Source organism: Austrofundulus limnaeus, unplaced genomic scaffold, assembly GCF_001266775.1.
Source record: "Austrofundulus limnaeus strain Quisiro unplaced genomic scaffold, Austrofundulus_limnaeus-1.0 Scaffold525, whole genome shotgun sequence".
NCBI lineage: Eukaryota > Metazoa > Chordata > Actinopteri > Cyprinodontiformes > Rivulidae > Austrofundulus > Austrofundulus limnaeus.
This window is the reverse complement of record NW_013952927.1, coordinates 144,683-158,608: the sequence shown is the minus strand read 5'-3', so window position 1 is coordinate 158,608 and position 13,926 is coordinate 144,683. Positions and strand designations below refer to the sequence as shown.

Sequence of the window (13,926 nt, the reverse complement as noted above, 5' to 3'; positions counted from 1 at the left end):
GTGTGTGTGTGTGTGTGTGTGTGTGTGTGTGTGTGTGTGTGTGTGTGTGTGTGTGTGTGTGTCGGCAGTTTCCTAATTAGAAAACAGAGAACACGTGAGCTTGTTCCTCTACTTAGAGACGTGCAGAAGGGGCCACGCGTGTCTTCACAGAAACAAACAGCCAGTGTAYGTGTGTGTGTAAAAGTGGGGAAACAACACGGTAGAAACATGTACGCTTTAGTGAACGCCTTCATGCGCTGCCTGTCCTTCCTCCTGCCTCCTCCTTGGCTTTGTGTCAGCTTCTGCCTGTGGGTTGGGAAGGACTGTGAAGACGCGCTGCCGCGGCCCAATCCCAGAGCTCGTTTCAAAAGCAGAAAGCCTCTTACATATGAGGAAGTAGCAGCAGTGGGAGCACAAGGAGGCTCTAGCTCCTCGGTTTTACCAGGTCCAGGCTGCGTCTCGCCGGCCGCTACAAGCCCCGCCGCTCCTCAGGGCCCCCCGCAGGCTCGGATCTGGACCGGGGCTCTCTGGCGAGCCGTGGAGCGCGTCTTCGGAGCCCCCTGGGTCCTCCTCCGCCGTCGCTGGAGTCGTCGAGCAGCTCTGCGCGCCCCGTATCCTCCACCACCACCACCACCGCCGCCTCCTCCTCTTTCTCCTCCAGCCCGTGCCTTCGAGCTGAACCAGATCGCTCCGAGTTTTATTATCCAGGGACGAGGCGCCCCCGTCAGCCCGGACTGGGAGGCACCTGGTGGGACCGCCCTGACTCGTTCCAGAAGCGCGATCATGATGAGCGGGGCCGTGGGGATCCCCGGAGCCCACCCGGCGGAATGCGCCTCAGGTGCGTCCCCGGAGGAGCAGCAGCAGCGGGGCGTCGACGAGGTCATCACCGTGGACCAGCTCTCCCAGGAGATGGGCACCGTGACGATAACCGTGGCCATCCAGGCGGCGGAGGACGAGGAGCCGGAGGACGAGTCCACCCATAACAGCGTGGACTGTCTCCGAGGCAGCTGCAGCGAGGACGAAATCGGGAGACATGACAAATCAAGGTATTTATTCTACCTCTTTAACGACATGAAGTCTTTATTTTAACTTCTTTATTAACCTTGTAGTGCACTTTCACTATAGTCTGGTGAAATCCCAGTTTTCCTGCCTCGTTAATCAGCAGCAGCTGCTGAAGTGGCGTCGCGCGCACTTCTGACAGGTTCTGTTTGTTTCCCCGGATATAAGATCAGCTGTGTGCGCGTGGAGCTGCACAAAACAAAGAGATTCCAAGAGGTGATTGTAAAACACGCCGAACAGCACAACCGTGTGAGAGGACCACAGTGGGTTCACACAGGAGTGTCGGCGGCACCGCGGGGGATATTCTCTGTTCTGGTGGGRAAGTGTTGTCCTGGGGCTGTAAAAGGCAGACACCTGAAACAGAGCTGAGGACAGCAACCTTCACTTTAATCTAATTCCCTTGCGTCATGGCCTGCTATTTTTATCCCCCCTGGCCTATAGGGCCCCTGCTCAGACTACGTGTGCAAACAGTGAGTCAGTGATGGATGGGCCAAAGGTGAAGTAAATCTTTCAACGAGAGGGTTTGTTGCTGTGTCGTTATTGACATAAGAGGCCACGGTAAGCTTAAATCTTTAAGAAGTGGTGTTAACTCTGGTTTGTGGTTTCTTTTCACCTGATCRTTGCAGCATTCCTTCAGAGACTTCCCACAAGCTTTCAGGCCGATCCAGGGTCCCTGTCGGTGCTGATGCCTCACTTGTCGTCTATGTGGGGACTGTCTTTTTCAATACTACTACCAGCTGTGTGGTCATACTGCTGGAAAGCTGTTGACTGTGTGTGTGTGTGTGTGTGTGTGTGAGAGGGAGGTGATGAGTCATCCTCAAAATTTTCATTCAAACCCACTCCAATGTGCAAGGTCACCTGACTGTGCTACTTCACAGCCTGAGCCAGGTCTTTTGAGTTTCGCATTTGCTGTTGATGCATTTTTTTTTTTTAGATTTAAGTCACCATATTCTTTGTGGGAGAGTCTGTGACAGTGCATCTTTCAGATGGCGAGGCTGTGGCAGTTTCAGGCCTGGAACTGAGCAGGGACTGTGGCTGCAGACCTGGTTTGTGGATGGCTGCAAGGGAAAAAAAATCTTAAAAGGAAAAGGCGAGCAGGCAGTTGCAATGGGCAARGGAAATGGCAGGATGAGGATTAGTCTCTGCCAACAATTTGTAAGCCTCTGGCTTATTGTATTAATGAGCATTGAGTGGGGTGGGGATGCAACAGTTGTAATGTTGATGCTTTACGAGATGAGAAACATTCGGCTTTTTCATTCCAACAGGAGTCTCTGCTGACATGTTCTCTTCCCACACAGTGGTGCAGGCACCAGCGGAGGAGAGCTGGAGGAGGAGAGCTGGCAGCCCCCAGATCCAGAGCTCATCCAAAAGCTGGTCGCTCAGATTGAGTTCTACCTGTCTGATGAGAACTTGGAGCACGACGCCTTCCTGCTGAAACATGTCAGGCGCAATAAACTCGGTTTTGTCAGTGTCAAGCTGCTCACCTCGTTCAAAAAGGTAACCATGGCTGCCGGTCACTTGGGTGCAAACGCGACAGGAAATCATCTGAATAGCTGACCTGCTAAAAGCAAATTGCACACAAAGCTGTAACGGCCTAAATTACAGTGTACATTCCGTATGCTACATACTGAATTGCGGGCTAATTAATAATGTTTTGGTCATCCTGAACTGAGAACCAGCAGAATATGAGCTCCAGCCACAATATACAAATTTGATTTTTTTGTAATTTAGTAGGAGTTAACGTTTTAAAAATAGGACCCTTAATAGTTTTCATTATTGTAATTCCCATTGACAAAGGCTAAGATTAGAATAGCAACGACTGAATGTTTCTAGTGTTAGCATGACTAGCTGTTTAATGATGTTCTCACACTGATTCACAACAGCAGGTGCTACTTCAGACTCATGCATGCAGACATGCTGGCTTCTAATTGAAACTTTCATTCTGTTTATGCCACAATAACCTACCATGCCAAACGTAGTAGTCACTTTTGAAATAAACTAGAGCTGGACTGATTGTTATTGGTTCTTCAATAACTGAAATCAATATGCCACAATATAAAGATTTAGTTTTCTTGGGTGGTCCTTCAGTATCTGCTTCAAACTGATTTGCAAATTACTGCATTAATCATGTGACTTGATGGTTAGGGACTCRCTTCAAGGCTTTGTAGTGACCCAGGTGTTGTCTTTGTTGCAGGTTAAACACTTGACTCGTGACTGGAGAACAACAGCCTATGCTCTGAAGCACTCAAAGATACTTGAGCTGAACGATGAGGGGCGCAAGGTGCGACGTAAATCTGCAGTGCCYGTCTTTGCCAGCGAGTCGTTACCCAGCCGAATGCTGCTGCTAAGCGATTTGCAGAAGTGGCCTGAACTGGCCGCTCTCACGAAAGATAACGGAAGCTGTGAGGGTGGAGCCACTCAACAGGAGCAGCTTATGAAGCTGCTGCTGAAAGCGTTCGGGACATACGGCGCCATTGCTTCTGTCCGAGTCTTGAAGCCAGGGAAGGACCTGCCGGCGGACCTGAAGAGACTGAGTGGGCGCTACTCTCAGCTAGGCACAGAGGAGTGTGCCATTGTGGAGTTTGAGGAGGTGGAGGCTGCCGTAAAAGCCAACGAGGCCGTGGGAGGTGAGGATGGAGGAAGCGGTTCGCTGGGGTTGAGAGTGGTCCTGATCGGAACAAAGCCGCCTAAAAAGAAGGTATCCAAAGAACGACCTCGCGAGGAGGGAGGGATGCGCAAAAGCCGCTCTCTGAACAGCCGAGTGCGAGAGCTTCAGTACCACGGGGACGACTCTGCTTGCAGCTCCTCGGAGACGGAAAGCACCCCCACGTCTCCCAGTCTGGCGAGAAAGTCCCAATCCTGCAACAAGCTCAGCCCCACCACTGCCGGCATCGGCTTTCAGAACAATAATCACTTAAGTCCCGGTATGTCTCCACGTAACAGTCCCTGGTCGAGCCCCCGTGCCAGCCCGTGCCCTCAGCGTAAATCCCATCATTCCCACAAGTCTCCCTTAGTGAGCGAGGGCAGGCTGAGCCCCGAGGCTGGGCGCCGCTGGGCAGACTACTCYTCGGACAGCAGCCTCACGCCTTCTGGGAGCCCATGGGTTCAGCGGCGCAAGCAGGTGGCCTCTCAGGAGAGCAGTCCCGTCGGCAGCCCCATGCTGGGCAGAAAGATCCAGAACGCCGACGGTCTGCCGCCAGGAGTAATGAGGCTGCCAAGGGGTCCTGATGGAACTCGTGGCTTTCATGGAGTCACTGTTGCTGAGCGGGGAAAGAGTGCTGCTACTCAGACTTGATCAGTGGGACTCCATGAAAAAGGATCCAATGGAAACTTGTTGCTCTCCCCTTCTGTCAACATTCGAGACTGTGTAGATATGTTTAGTGTGTCTGTTATATTTTTATACAGCATTTTGTGTTACCATGGTAAGATTATGGGATTTACCAATGGGGAAATTTAAGTGAATGTAAACTGATATGGCTTTGAGAGAAAACTACATCCATCGCTGAAATGGACCATGTTGCCTAGTTTCCTCTAAGTTTGTTTCTCTTGAGACAAGCTAGAGAGAACTCAAACTTATGTTAAAGTCTAGTCTACAGTGTAAAATCTTGCAACCACTCTGTGTGGATGGTGTTCAGATGTTTAAGTGGCGTGGGCACATGGATTTGATGTCACCATATGCCTTTTTCTGTTTTTGTTAAACATGAATTATGCTTTCACATGCTATTTAATGAGGCCATAATGGCTCCACTGCCATAGAAGTTGGATGTCATTTTTTTTGTTCAGTTTTTATTTCATTTTCAGTATAACTTCTGCATTTTTATAGGGTTTGTTTCAAATCCTGTACGTATTTGCAAGTAGCTGCTTTATTTTTTTATTTAATTTTATTTTTTTTATTGTCAGTCTAAGCTCACTGTGGTTTTGAGGGATGTTCAGGTTGGGGAGAAAAGATGCTCTTATGTTGCCTTTTACATCTGAGCTAGGGCATTTGTACACTGAGAATCTTATTGTACAAATAAATCACTGAGATTGCAATTTAGTTTGGACTCTTTGTTTTAATCACTTGAAACAACTTCAAAAAGTTGCTACCAAAAATCATAGTGGTACCAAATTGACAAATTTCAGAAAAGTTGAAAAGTTTCTTCAAAGAAACGTGCTCTAAAATGACCAACTTTTTTTGTTAATGCAAAATATCTATGCAGAGATTTAAAAACAAAGTTGCAAACTTATTTGACGGAGCCGGTTCAGTATGCAAATGTAGCTACGTTTTGGACAACTGGGATCAAGTTTGAATAGTCAGGTCTGCCCATCCCTGCTCCTGTAGTCCAACCTGTTTGTGTCTTGGTAAGCAGCAGCTTTAGTGTCTTGTTACTGGTTTTCTGCGAAGCATTGTATTTGTTTTAGAAGAAAAAGCCTAAATGTAGCTTTTRCAAGCTGAGCTGGATGAAATCTCCATTTTTGTCTATTTCAGTGGGTTGATGCAGAGAACTAGGATTAGAAGTTTGAAGCGGAATCATAATTTTAACTTTGCATTCAGGTGAAAATCCCTATCACACCTGGATTACAGGACAGCAGCCCAYAGCAACAGCAATTTCATGTAACAAAAATGGTTTAAAATTGTATAACAAACTGCTTTTATATTGGTCCTTTTAATTTGGATAATGTTGAAGAGCTTTGTTTTCAATTTGGCACTGATTGGTCCTCTTCTCCTGATTACTTTTAAATAATTAGGCCACTGTGAGTCATTGCATTTTGTTTTTACAAAACAAAACAGAGGTAAAAGGGTTGTGAACACTTCATGAGCACTAATCATTCTCATGCCGTCAGGTGGGATCAAATTTATTTTTTTGTGCTTTGTGTTGGATTTAAACTGCTGTAGGCGTGAAGGTAATGAGAAGACACAATCTGAGGCTGTGCTGGATGACCTGATGAGACWAAGTGGGATTGCATAAGAGAGAGATGAATAAACTTTTGTTCTCCACCTCTTTGCATTATTAGCAATTCAGAATGAGGAAGTCGTGAGTTCGTCCGTTTTTGATCACTATCCAAGACTGATTCTGGGCATAATGACTGTGAGGGGGAAAAGTGCCACAGAATGAAAGCAGCATTTTCAAAAGATGAAATTCTATATGACCACTGAAGATAGCTTTATAATTGGATCAAATTGGAATATCAATAAGAGATAATACCACAGCTCTGGTCATTATATATCATTTGGCAGTGAGCACTGATTTATGAATAAGAAGGTAGTTTGTGCAGTTTATTTACTTTGAACTTTTTTAGATAATTTGTAAGATGTGATTAGATTGCATCTGAAGTTAATAGCTTTTTTTGTGCGCAGTATTCAGGTTTATATCATTACGTTTTGAATAAAAAATTGTTCTGTCAAATTATGGCAGCTGTTGGTAATATATTTTTATAGTTTGTAACCAAATACTGCAGAAACTTAAACATGGAATTGGCCAAAATGCTAACATGATACAGGAACTATAGTCTTTTTCAGGCTAAATTACAAGACTTCAAATGGAGAAAAACAAAGTACGTTTTAGTAGTCTCCTCGCCTCGCAGCACAGAATATGCCATCACTTGCATCAGTCTGTAGGTGGGAGCTGTAGTGACTGTGAGTGGGTGGCGTCAACACTGAGGAACTAAAATTAGGGTGGAGACATTTTTTTGCAGCCTCACCAAAACAGCCAATTGGAAAAGTCGACACAAACTACAAGAACCTACTAGAAAGGAAATGCTTTTTTTTAAAAGCTATGATGCAACACAACGTGTAAGTAAAACTTGGTACCATGAAAGCTGTCACTGATGACTATGTTCACTAACGTCAGCTGTAGTTTCAGTGCTCCGGGTCGAACAGACAGGAAGAGAATGTTCCTCTGTCACGACGTTAACTCAATGACCCTCTCCGTCTGCCACAGCCTGAGGGGTATCACAGGCCTCTCTCACCACTAGCTGTGTAAAACGTGGGAAAAAGAAAAGACAAAAACAAACCTCGGCTAATAATAATAAAAATAAATCCTTGTAATGGGCTGCAGGGAGAAGAGCTCACGAGTGAAAAGCTCAATCTTATGGCAGATTCAAAAAGAACCCAGGCTCAGGAAGTTGTGATTCTGACCTGTGACCTCACTGCTGAACATGCAGCGTCTGAAAGAAACAAAAGCATTTTCCAGGATAAAACTACTGACAGAGCAAAAACAAAACAAAAAAAATCCACATTAGTCACCATTATAAACCAGGTCAGTGTCGCCACAATAAACCATAAACAGATTAAACATGCTTACGTGTGGTGTGTATTTAGTAATGTTGTGTAAGCAGTGTTAAGTAGTTACATTTTATTTATAGAACTTAAAAAAAACAAATCATTTACAGCCCTCAAATAAATACCAACACTTAGAAAAACAAACCCAAAAATATACATGGAAACAGAATATTTTTTACAGTGTAAATCATATTTCAGAAAGGTTAGCAAAGAAAGCAGACAACACATCTGCAAAAATCTCCAACATGGGAAAACCAGAGTCACTGCAGATTACTGCTGCAGCTCATTTCAAATGTTTCTATCAATAATCAAACTGTGGTTTATTTGTTCACATTCAGAAAGTGTGGCTGCAGCAAAAGATGACATTTAAATCTTTTCCACCACTAAAAGTATTTTAACAAAAACTTAACTGCAAGTATAATAAACTATCAAAAAAAAAACATTTGTTTTTAAACTCACAAGACAGTTTTCTGCTTGTTGTGACTTCCACTGAYGTCATGCTGGGGAAAATTGAAGTCCTTACAGAATTTTGTCAAAAGCAACAGGCATCAATAAAAACACAATACAGTACATTCTCTGCAGCATTTTYGCGCTTTTGGAACATAAATGTTACCCTTCAACTTGCCCTCTTTCTGTCTGCCGTTACTGTAAAAAAAGATATGTAGCCATGGTTACTWCTGACCCTTGTTGATGCATCTAGCTTGTAATAAAGGAGGAGCAATAAGTACTCTAAGGTGACAGGATGTCTGTGAGAGAGCAWCTCCACAGGAAACCAAAGCTGTCCATCAGCAAGATGGAGCCTAACCACTAGTTAGGCCAAAGCAACTGGATGCACATAATCACCGGCTCCTCGTCCTCCTGCACAGCTCCGTCTGCACCATCTCAACAGGAGACGGGCGCAGAACCACTGACACGGATCGGAAGGTTTTGTGGGCAGAGTTGGTGGCGGCGTGAAGAGGAAAACACTTCCTGTTCGTTAGCAGATGGGACGAGGATGTGTTGAGCAGAGAACGTGATAAGAACACAGCTTCTCAGATCTTCAGTCTTTGCAGGGTGAAGTAGTGTGAGGAGGAGGAGGAGGTTACAAACCAACAGTTGAGTCTAGAGTTTGCTTCAAATGTAGAGCGAGCCATCAGCAGGACCCACGTAGCCGACCCCTATCAGGAGAACATCTATCAAAGTCCAGATGCCCAGGCCGCCAAAGCTGAACAGTTTGCCCAGACCCTCTCTCCACTGACCCAGATAAAACCGGTCTGCACCAAAACCACCGAGAGTGATGCTGCAGAAAGAGAGAGAGAGAAAAATAAAACAGAGCAACTTATCATGACTCAAAAAAAGAGGTTTTAATGCCACTACCCATAATGATCAAAGCTGTTTGAAAAACTAGTGATGAGTTTACCTGAAAGCTAATGCTGTCGACCATTTGTAACCACCAGTCCAGTTACAGAACAAACGCTTCTGAAACTGCCGTTTGCCTGCAGGAGATAATTACGACAGACATTATAGAAGCGCTGATGTTGAAAACTCCAACAAGCCTGTAAAGAGGCTCATTCACAAGTCAGCAAGGTAAGAATTATGTTTGCATAATTTTGTGTTTAAAACTGCTGATCCTTTTCAAACTCTAACCTAGTTTCACACTTGTCATATTTTTGGCTGAAACATTTCCTTTTTAGCCCTTATCAGTGACAACCAAAAGTACTAACACTTTAACACAACCTTTTATAAACACTAAAATTGCTTTACCCCCCACACACACACACACACACACACAAAGTATTTCATTAAGCAAATAAAAGCAGCTTCTATTTAAAAATGTGGAGAACTTGACACATTTGATAAGGCAGGTTATTTTTCTGTAAATGAAGCTGAAGATTTCTTTTTTTTTTTCACACCAACAGTCAAATGTTAGGTGCGTAATGGGCTTTTAAGACATACAAAAGAAAATAATGAAATTACTTTTATAGTCATGTGGGAAAAAAGCTTAATCTAACAGTAGCTGTGACTCTTTGTAAGGTAAGCAAATATAAATAACTAAAATCAAACTAAATTAATATTTTTGGAGTCATTTTTAAAGATTGAACTAAAAACAGATAAACTACAAGCAAAATACAGTATAATGTTCACAGCTATAACTTAATTCAGTTAAAATTAGGGTTTCTRGATTAAGAGTTATAATTTTTGCCTTTAACATCTGTTCTGTTACTACACACATTTTTTTCTGTCTATAAGCAATAATGTTATGACTGCACATTAGGGATGCAAGTTATCGATTAATGGATTAATGTAAAGTTGATTGATCTTATCGATCGACTAACGATTAATTAATAAGGGGCAATTTTCCTAAAAACCTGACATTTCTCTTGAATCAAGAGTCTTTCTATAACATGAAGAGCTAATTTTATTTTTACACACTAAATAAAAAAAGTACAGTATTKTAACAATTCATTGTGCCAGCTGTGTGAGTAAACACTGACTGAATGAACAGAAAAATGTGGATTTCTCTCACATTATTAAACTTGGACATATTTATAAAATATAACAAAACAGGAATCTGATAAGTTGCTAGTTGAAAAAAAAAAGTAAAACACTTAATCCATCCTGAAGATGAAAACCTTATTTAAACACGGGGTAATATTTAACGATTAACTCAAAATCAAACTAAGAACATAATAAAATATCTCTGAAAGACGTGAGATACAAATGAGTACTGTACTGGCAATTGTTTGTTTGTTTGTTTGTTTGTTTACACTCCGTCTGCTTCTATTTTAGCTGGGCTGCTGGACATGTCATGATCTGACATCAGTTACTGTTTATTAGATTGGTTCACTGGCCGGGTTATGTCACACAGATTAGAATAACTTCATATTTTTAGCGAATGTAACTTTTTTTTGTTTGTTCTTTCACACAGAGTTAAACTCAACAAGAGGAAGCTAACGTTAGCCACAGTTAGCTTATCGTTCTCTGTCGTCCTTCTCTTTTGTTTTAAGCATCATACTGCTGGACAGTCCGGTACAGCCTTCAATGCTTTTCCTTCGGGTTTGGTATAGTCCATTATTATTGTTGTGTCGCAAGTAAAACTAAATACGACTCAAGCGTTTGCGGTCCCACCCACAGGCGGCTTTCTGCTGCTCAGTTTATAACAGGGCCGGGGTAAAGCAGCAGTGCGCTCTGCTTGATGAAGTCAAAACTACACCGAAATAAGGTTTAAACGGACGTTTTCAATTAATCAAATGGAAGAAACTTTAACCTAATAAACCTTTAATCGACAATTAATCATAAATCGATTAATTGTTTGCATCCCTACTGCACATAAATCAAGCAAGAGGATTAAACACACATAAATGATCTAAAACACAATTATCTGAGAAGAATATTTAAAGTTATTTCTGTACTGACTGATTTGATTTTTTCCCACCTAAAAATCAGTGATTTTACCACTAAGCTAAAAGATGTTTCCAGGTACACCAACAATTTAGCACAAAATCTACAAGAACCACTTATGGTTGTTCTACTGTGTTTACAATCAGAATGAGACTGCACAAAATTGAGCACCACGGGGGGCATTCCAAAAAAAAGGGTCTTTTTTTGGTGAATAAAGCAAATAWAGCATAGCAACACTGCAGCTTGCCAATAGACACAGAGGAAAAGAGTAGGCCTTATGTAAAACATTTTTTCTCTGTAGAAACTGTAACACTGCTTTAAATCTATTTTATTTTTTAAAAAAATACATGAATTCAACCATCTTAATTTCCTAAATTGACTGTCTGGGAATAATGTTTCARCTGGATCAAATGTTTGTTACTGAACCATGGAAAAGCCAAAGCTTGTCTCTTTTATGTGAATATAAACMTGGCGTACAGTCCTATCAGCCAAAATAAAGACAAAAATAAACATCCTCTACGCTCTGACACATTACAGATTAAATTCACTCTTTCTAATGGCAACAGCCATTAAACACAGCCTACGCAATTTTTACATTTAGACGTTAAAACGCAATAACCAAAACAGGGCTATTCTTCCCCACAGTCATCGAATACGGTTAAAACATAACTCTGACTTCTTTCAGCCACCCTCCTAACAAAAGGTAAAGAAAAAGCCATCCTACACATCTCATTTGTGTGTTTGTATAATAACACAGACAGAGAATACAAAGTCTGCATGACTCAGAGCTCCGTTACCAGGAAATGAAGAAGTTTAAAAAGCTTAAATTGTCTCTTATTCACTGTGAAAAACTACCAGTTCAAATCTTTACAAAACAGAAAAGATTATTGTGTAAATTCTACGTATTTGAAATAAAATAAAAAAAATCACAGCTGTGACAGAGACATTAACTAGCTTTGAATGTACATTGTTCCCTCACTGTCATTGAAAGCAAAAACCCATTATCATACCTAARCAATGCACGTGGTTTAGGACTTTACAGGTGGCGTTGTAGCGCTTGCGTGGGCAGGAGACTGTCATACAGTTGTTCGGGTTGGAGCAGTGGTACTGAGAGGGCTCCAGCTGCCAGCAGAACTGACAGATGATGGAGAGAGTGAAGTTGCTTTGCTGCTGTCCTGACTCTCCCTGCAAAAGCAAAAATGATGAAAAAAAAATTTACTACACAGAAACATTTGCACTAATGTTATATTTTAACTTGTAAAAATTTACTTGAAAAAGGTAGAAACCTTCTCTAAATCTAACTAATAAAAAAGTTTCTACTCACTATACAGTGAACCCCCTTATTGGGTTTACAGGTGAAGGAAGCTGGTTTGCCATACGTGCAGTTGTGTTGGTAATTGCACTGAATACAATCTGCTGGCAGACGACTGCACAAACCCCCACTAGGACATTCAGAAACATCTTCTTCTACAGGGGACACTAAAAAAAAACATCGGTTATTGGAGCAAAACTTACCTTAAATAATCAGTGTAATATAACAACYTTGATACAAGCTGTTAATTGTGGCGAATTCAAAACACCTCTTTCTGAGAAGAAAATAGGAAGCATTGAAAATACTAACATGCTAAATCTCTTTTTTATTTCTGTCATATACAGTATCTCATGAGGAAGACTTTTTGCACAAACACAGTACGACAATAAAAAGGTTCAAGAAATAGGGATATATTTATAAACTTATATGTGAAACGGTCACAGTGGTTCTCAGAACAAATACCATGAACAACAAACCAGCCAGGTTTAAAGGACCATTTAAGACAGAAAACCTGTTGACAGTTGCTTTGATGAAAAAGCACTTTAACCACAACAACCTCATTACAGAATGTGATTGAATCTTTTTCCCCACAATAGCAATCAACTTTACAAAATCTAAGAATAGAATCAAAACTTGAAATTTGTATTTCCATCCTGATTGCATTGTTTTCAATGATATATTTTAAAGAAATAGCTAAATGAAACTGCTGGCTAGCTACAGCTGTTTCATGAACACGTATATAGTTTAGAAACGMACTAAATACTGTAACAGTCACGAATAAGATGATCTAGGAGTTAAAAAAAACCTGCATTTTAAATTTCAAATTAGTATACTAGTAATGTTTTAGCTGTACTGTTAATAGAGTTTCAGTAGTTGGAATTACTGTCATTATGTGCACCTGAAGAAATACTAATGAATATTAATGTTTACAACACAGCTGTGTAGAGATTATTTATTTATTTTTACCAGAAGCTGCAGCAGGGACCACAGGGCTGGTGATGATGGGTCGATGCTGGGATTCCCTGCTGAAAGCAGGCTCCTGGTGGCTAACCTGAGGAGAACTCAAGTACCCTGTAAACCAACCAGAACATGAAAAAACTGGTCAATAATACATTGTATACTCGTATTATAGTAATTAAATGTTTTTTTCTAAAGCGCAGTAGAATAGTTTTATCCAACTTAGTATTAACAGCTAACAATTAGTTCTCATAAACAATGAATGTGTTTGGTAGTACGAAGTTATTACCAAACACGTTTAGTGTCTCCGATAAACCACTGTTAAACCAGTGCTAGACGGTGAGTGTTTTCATTGCGAACAAGCTAGCTGCACCGAGATTGAGCTAGCTAACATGCTAGGCAAAGCTAGCTCTGTAATCAATACATGATGACGACCACAACCCTATGAGCTGGACTGGTAGTTGTTGTTGCGTAAACATACCGCTAACGCTCTGTAAGACCAGGTCCATAAACAATATGACAAATATCCCGTAGTGTTTTGAACACCGCCCTCGGTCTGGTCTCCACATCTGACAGCTAGTAGAAGCCATTGTTGTTGCTGCGGAACAAGATGCAGCTGCTGCGTTCAAGTCGTGTAGGAAAAAACAAAGTTAAGAAGCGCGAGGAGAGAAATCCCGAGAAAACACATCTTCGTCGTGTTGTGAAGTAAGTACAAATACTTTGTTACTGTACTTAAGTAGAATTTTTGGCTATCTGTACTTTACTTGAGTAATTATTTTTTTAGCCTACATTTTACTTCTACTTCTTACATTTTCACACAATTATCTGTACTTTCTACTCCTTAAATTTAAAAAGGCCACAAGTAGAAAGTCTTTACTTTTATTTATTTTTGTTGCCTTTGCAAATTTTCTCCAGCTCTTGTTGGATGGGGACCTTTGGTGGACAACCATTTTTGGAGCTTTATACTATTCAAGCC

General features: G+C 41.5%; 2 protein-coding genes across 2 annotated transcripts; one reads left to right on the top strand and one right to left on the bottom strand.

The window, feature by feature from the left end:
- Nucleotides 1–126: 126 nt before the first annotated feature.
- larp6a (La ribonucleoprotein 6, translational regulator a) lies at nt 127–5,074 on the top strand. The gene is made up of 3 exons (XM_014026101.1): nt 127–1,025; nt 2,337–2,535; nt 3,233–5,074. The coding sequence occupies exons 1-3, from the start codon at nt 208–210 to the stop codon at nt 4,331–4,333; spliced, it is 2,118 nt and encodes a 705-aa protein (XP_013881555.1). The 5' UTR covers nt 127–207; the 3' UTR covers nt 4,334–5,074.
- A 2,234-nt stretch (nt 5,075–7,308) lies between these two features.
- Nucleotides 7,309–13,562, bottom strand: tm2d3 (TM2 domain containing 3). Its single transcript, XM_014026106.1, has 6 exons — nt 13,432–13,562; nt 12,960–13,064; nt 12,006–12,160; nt 11,692–11,866; nt 8,700–8,775; nt 7,309–8,579 (listed from the first exon to the last, which is right to left on the bottom strand). The coding sequence occupies exons 1-6, from the start codon at nt 13,538–13,540 to the stop codon at nt 8,414–8,416; spliced, it is 786 nt and encodes a 261-aa protein (XP_013881560.1). The 5' UTR covers nt 13,541–13,562; the 3' UTR covers nt 7,309–8,413.
- Between the last annotated feature and the right edge of the window lie 364 nt (nt 13,563–13,926).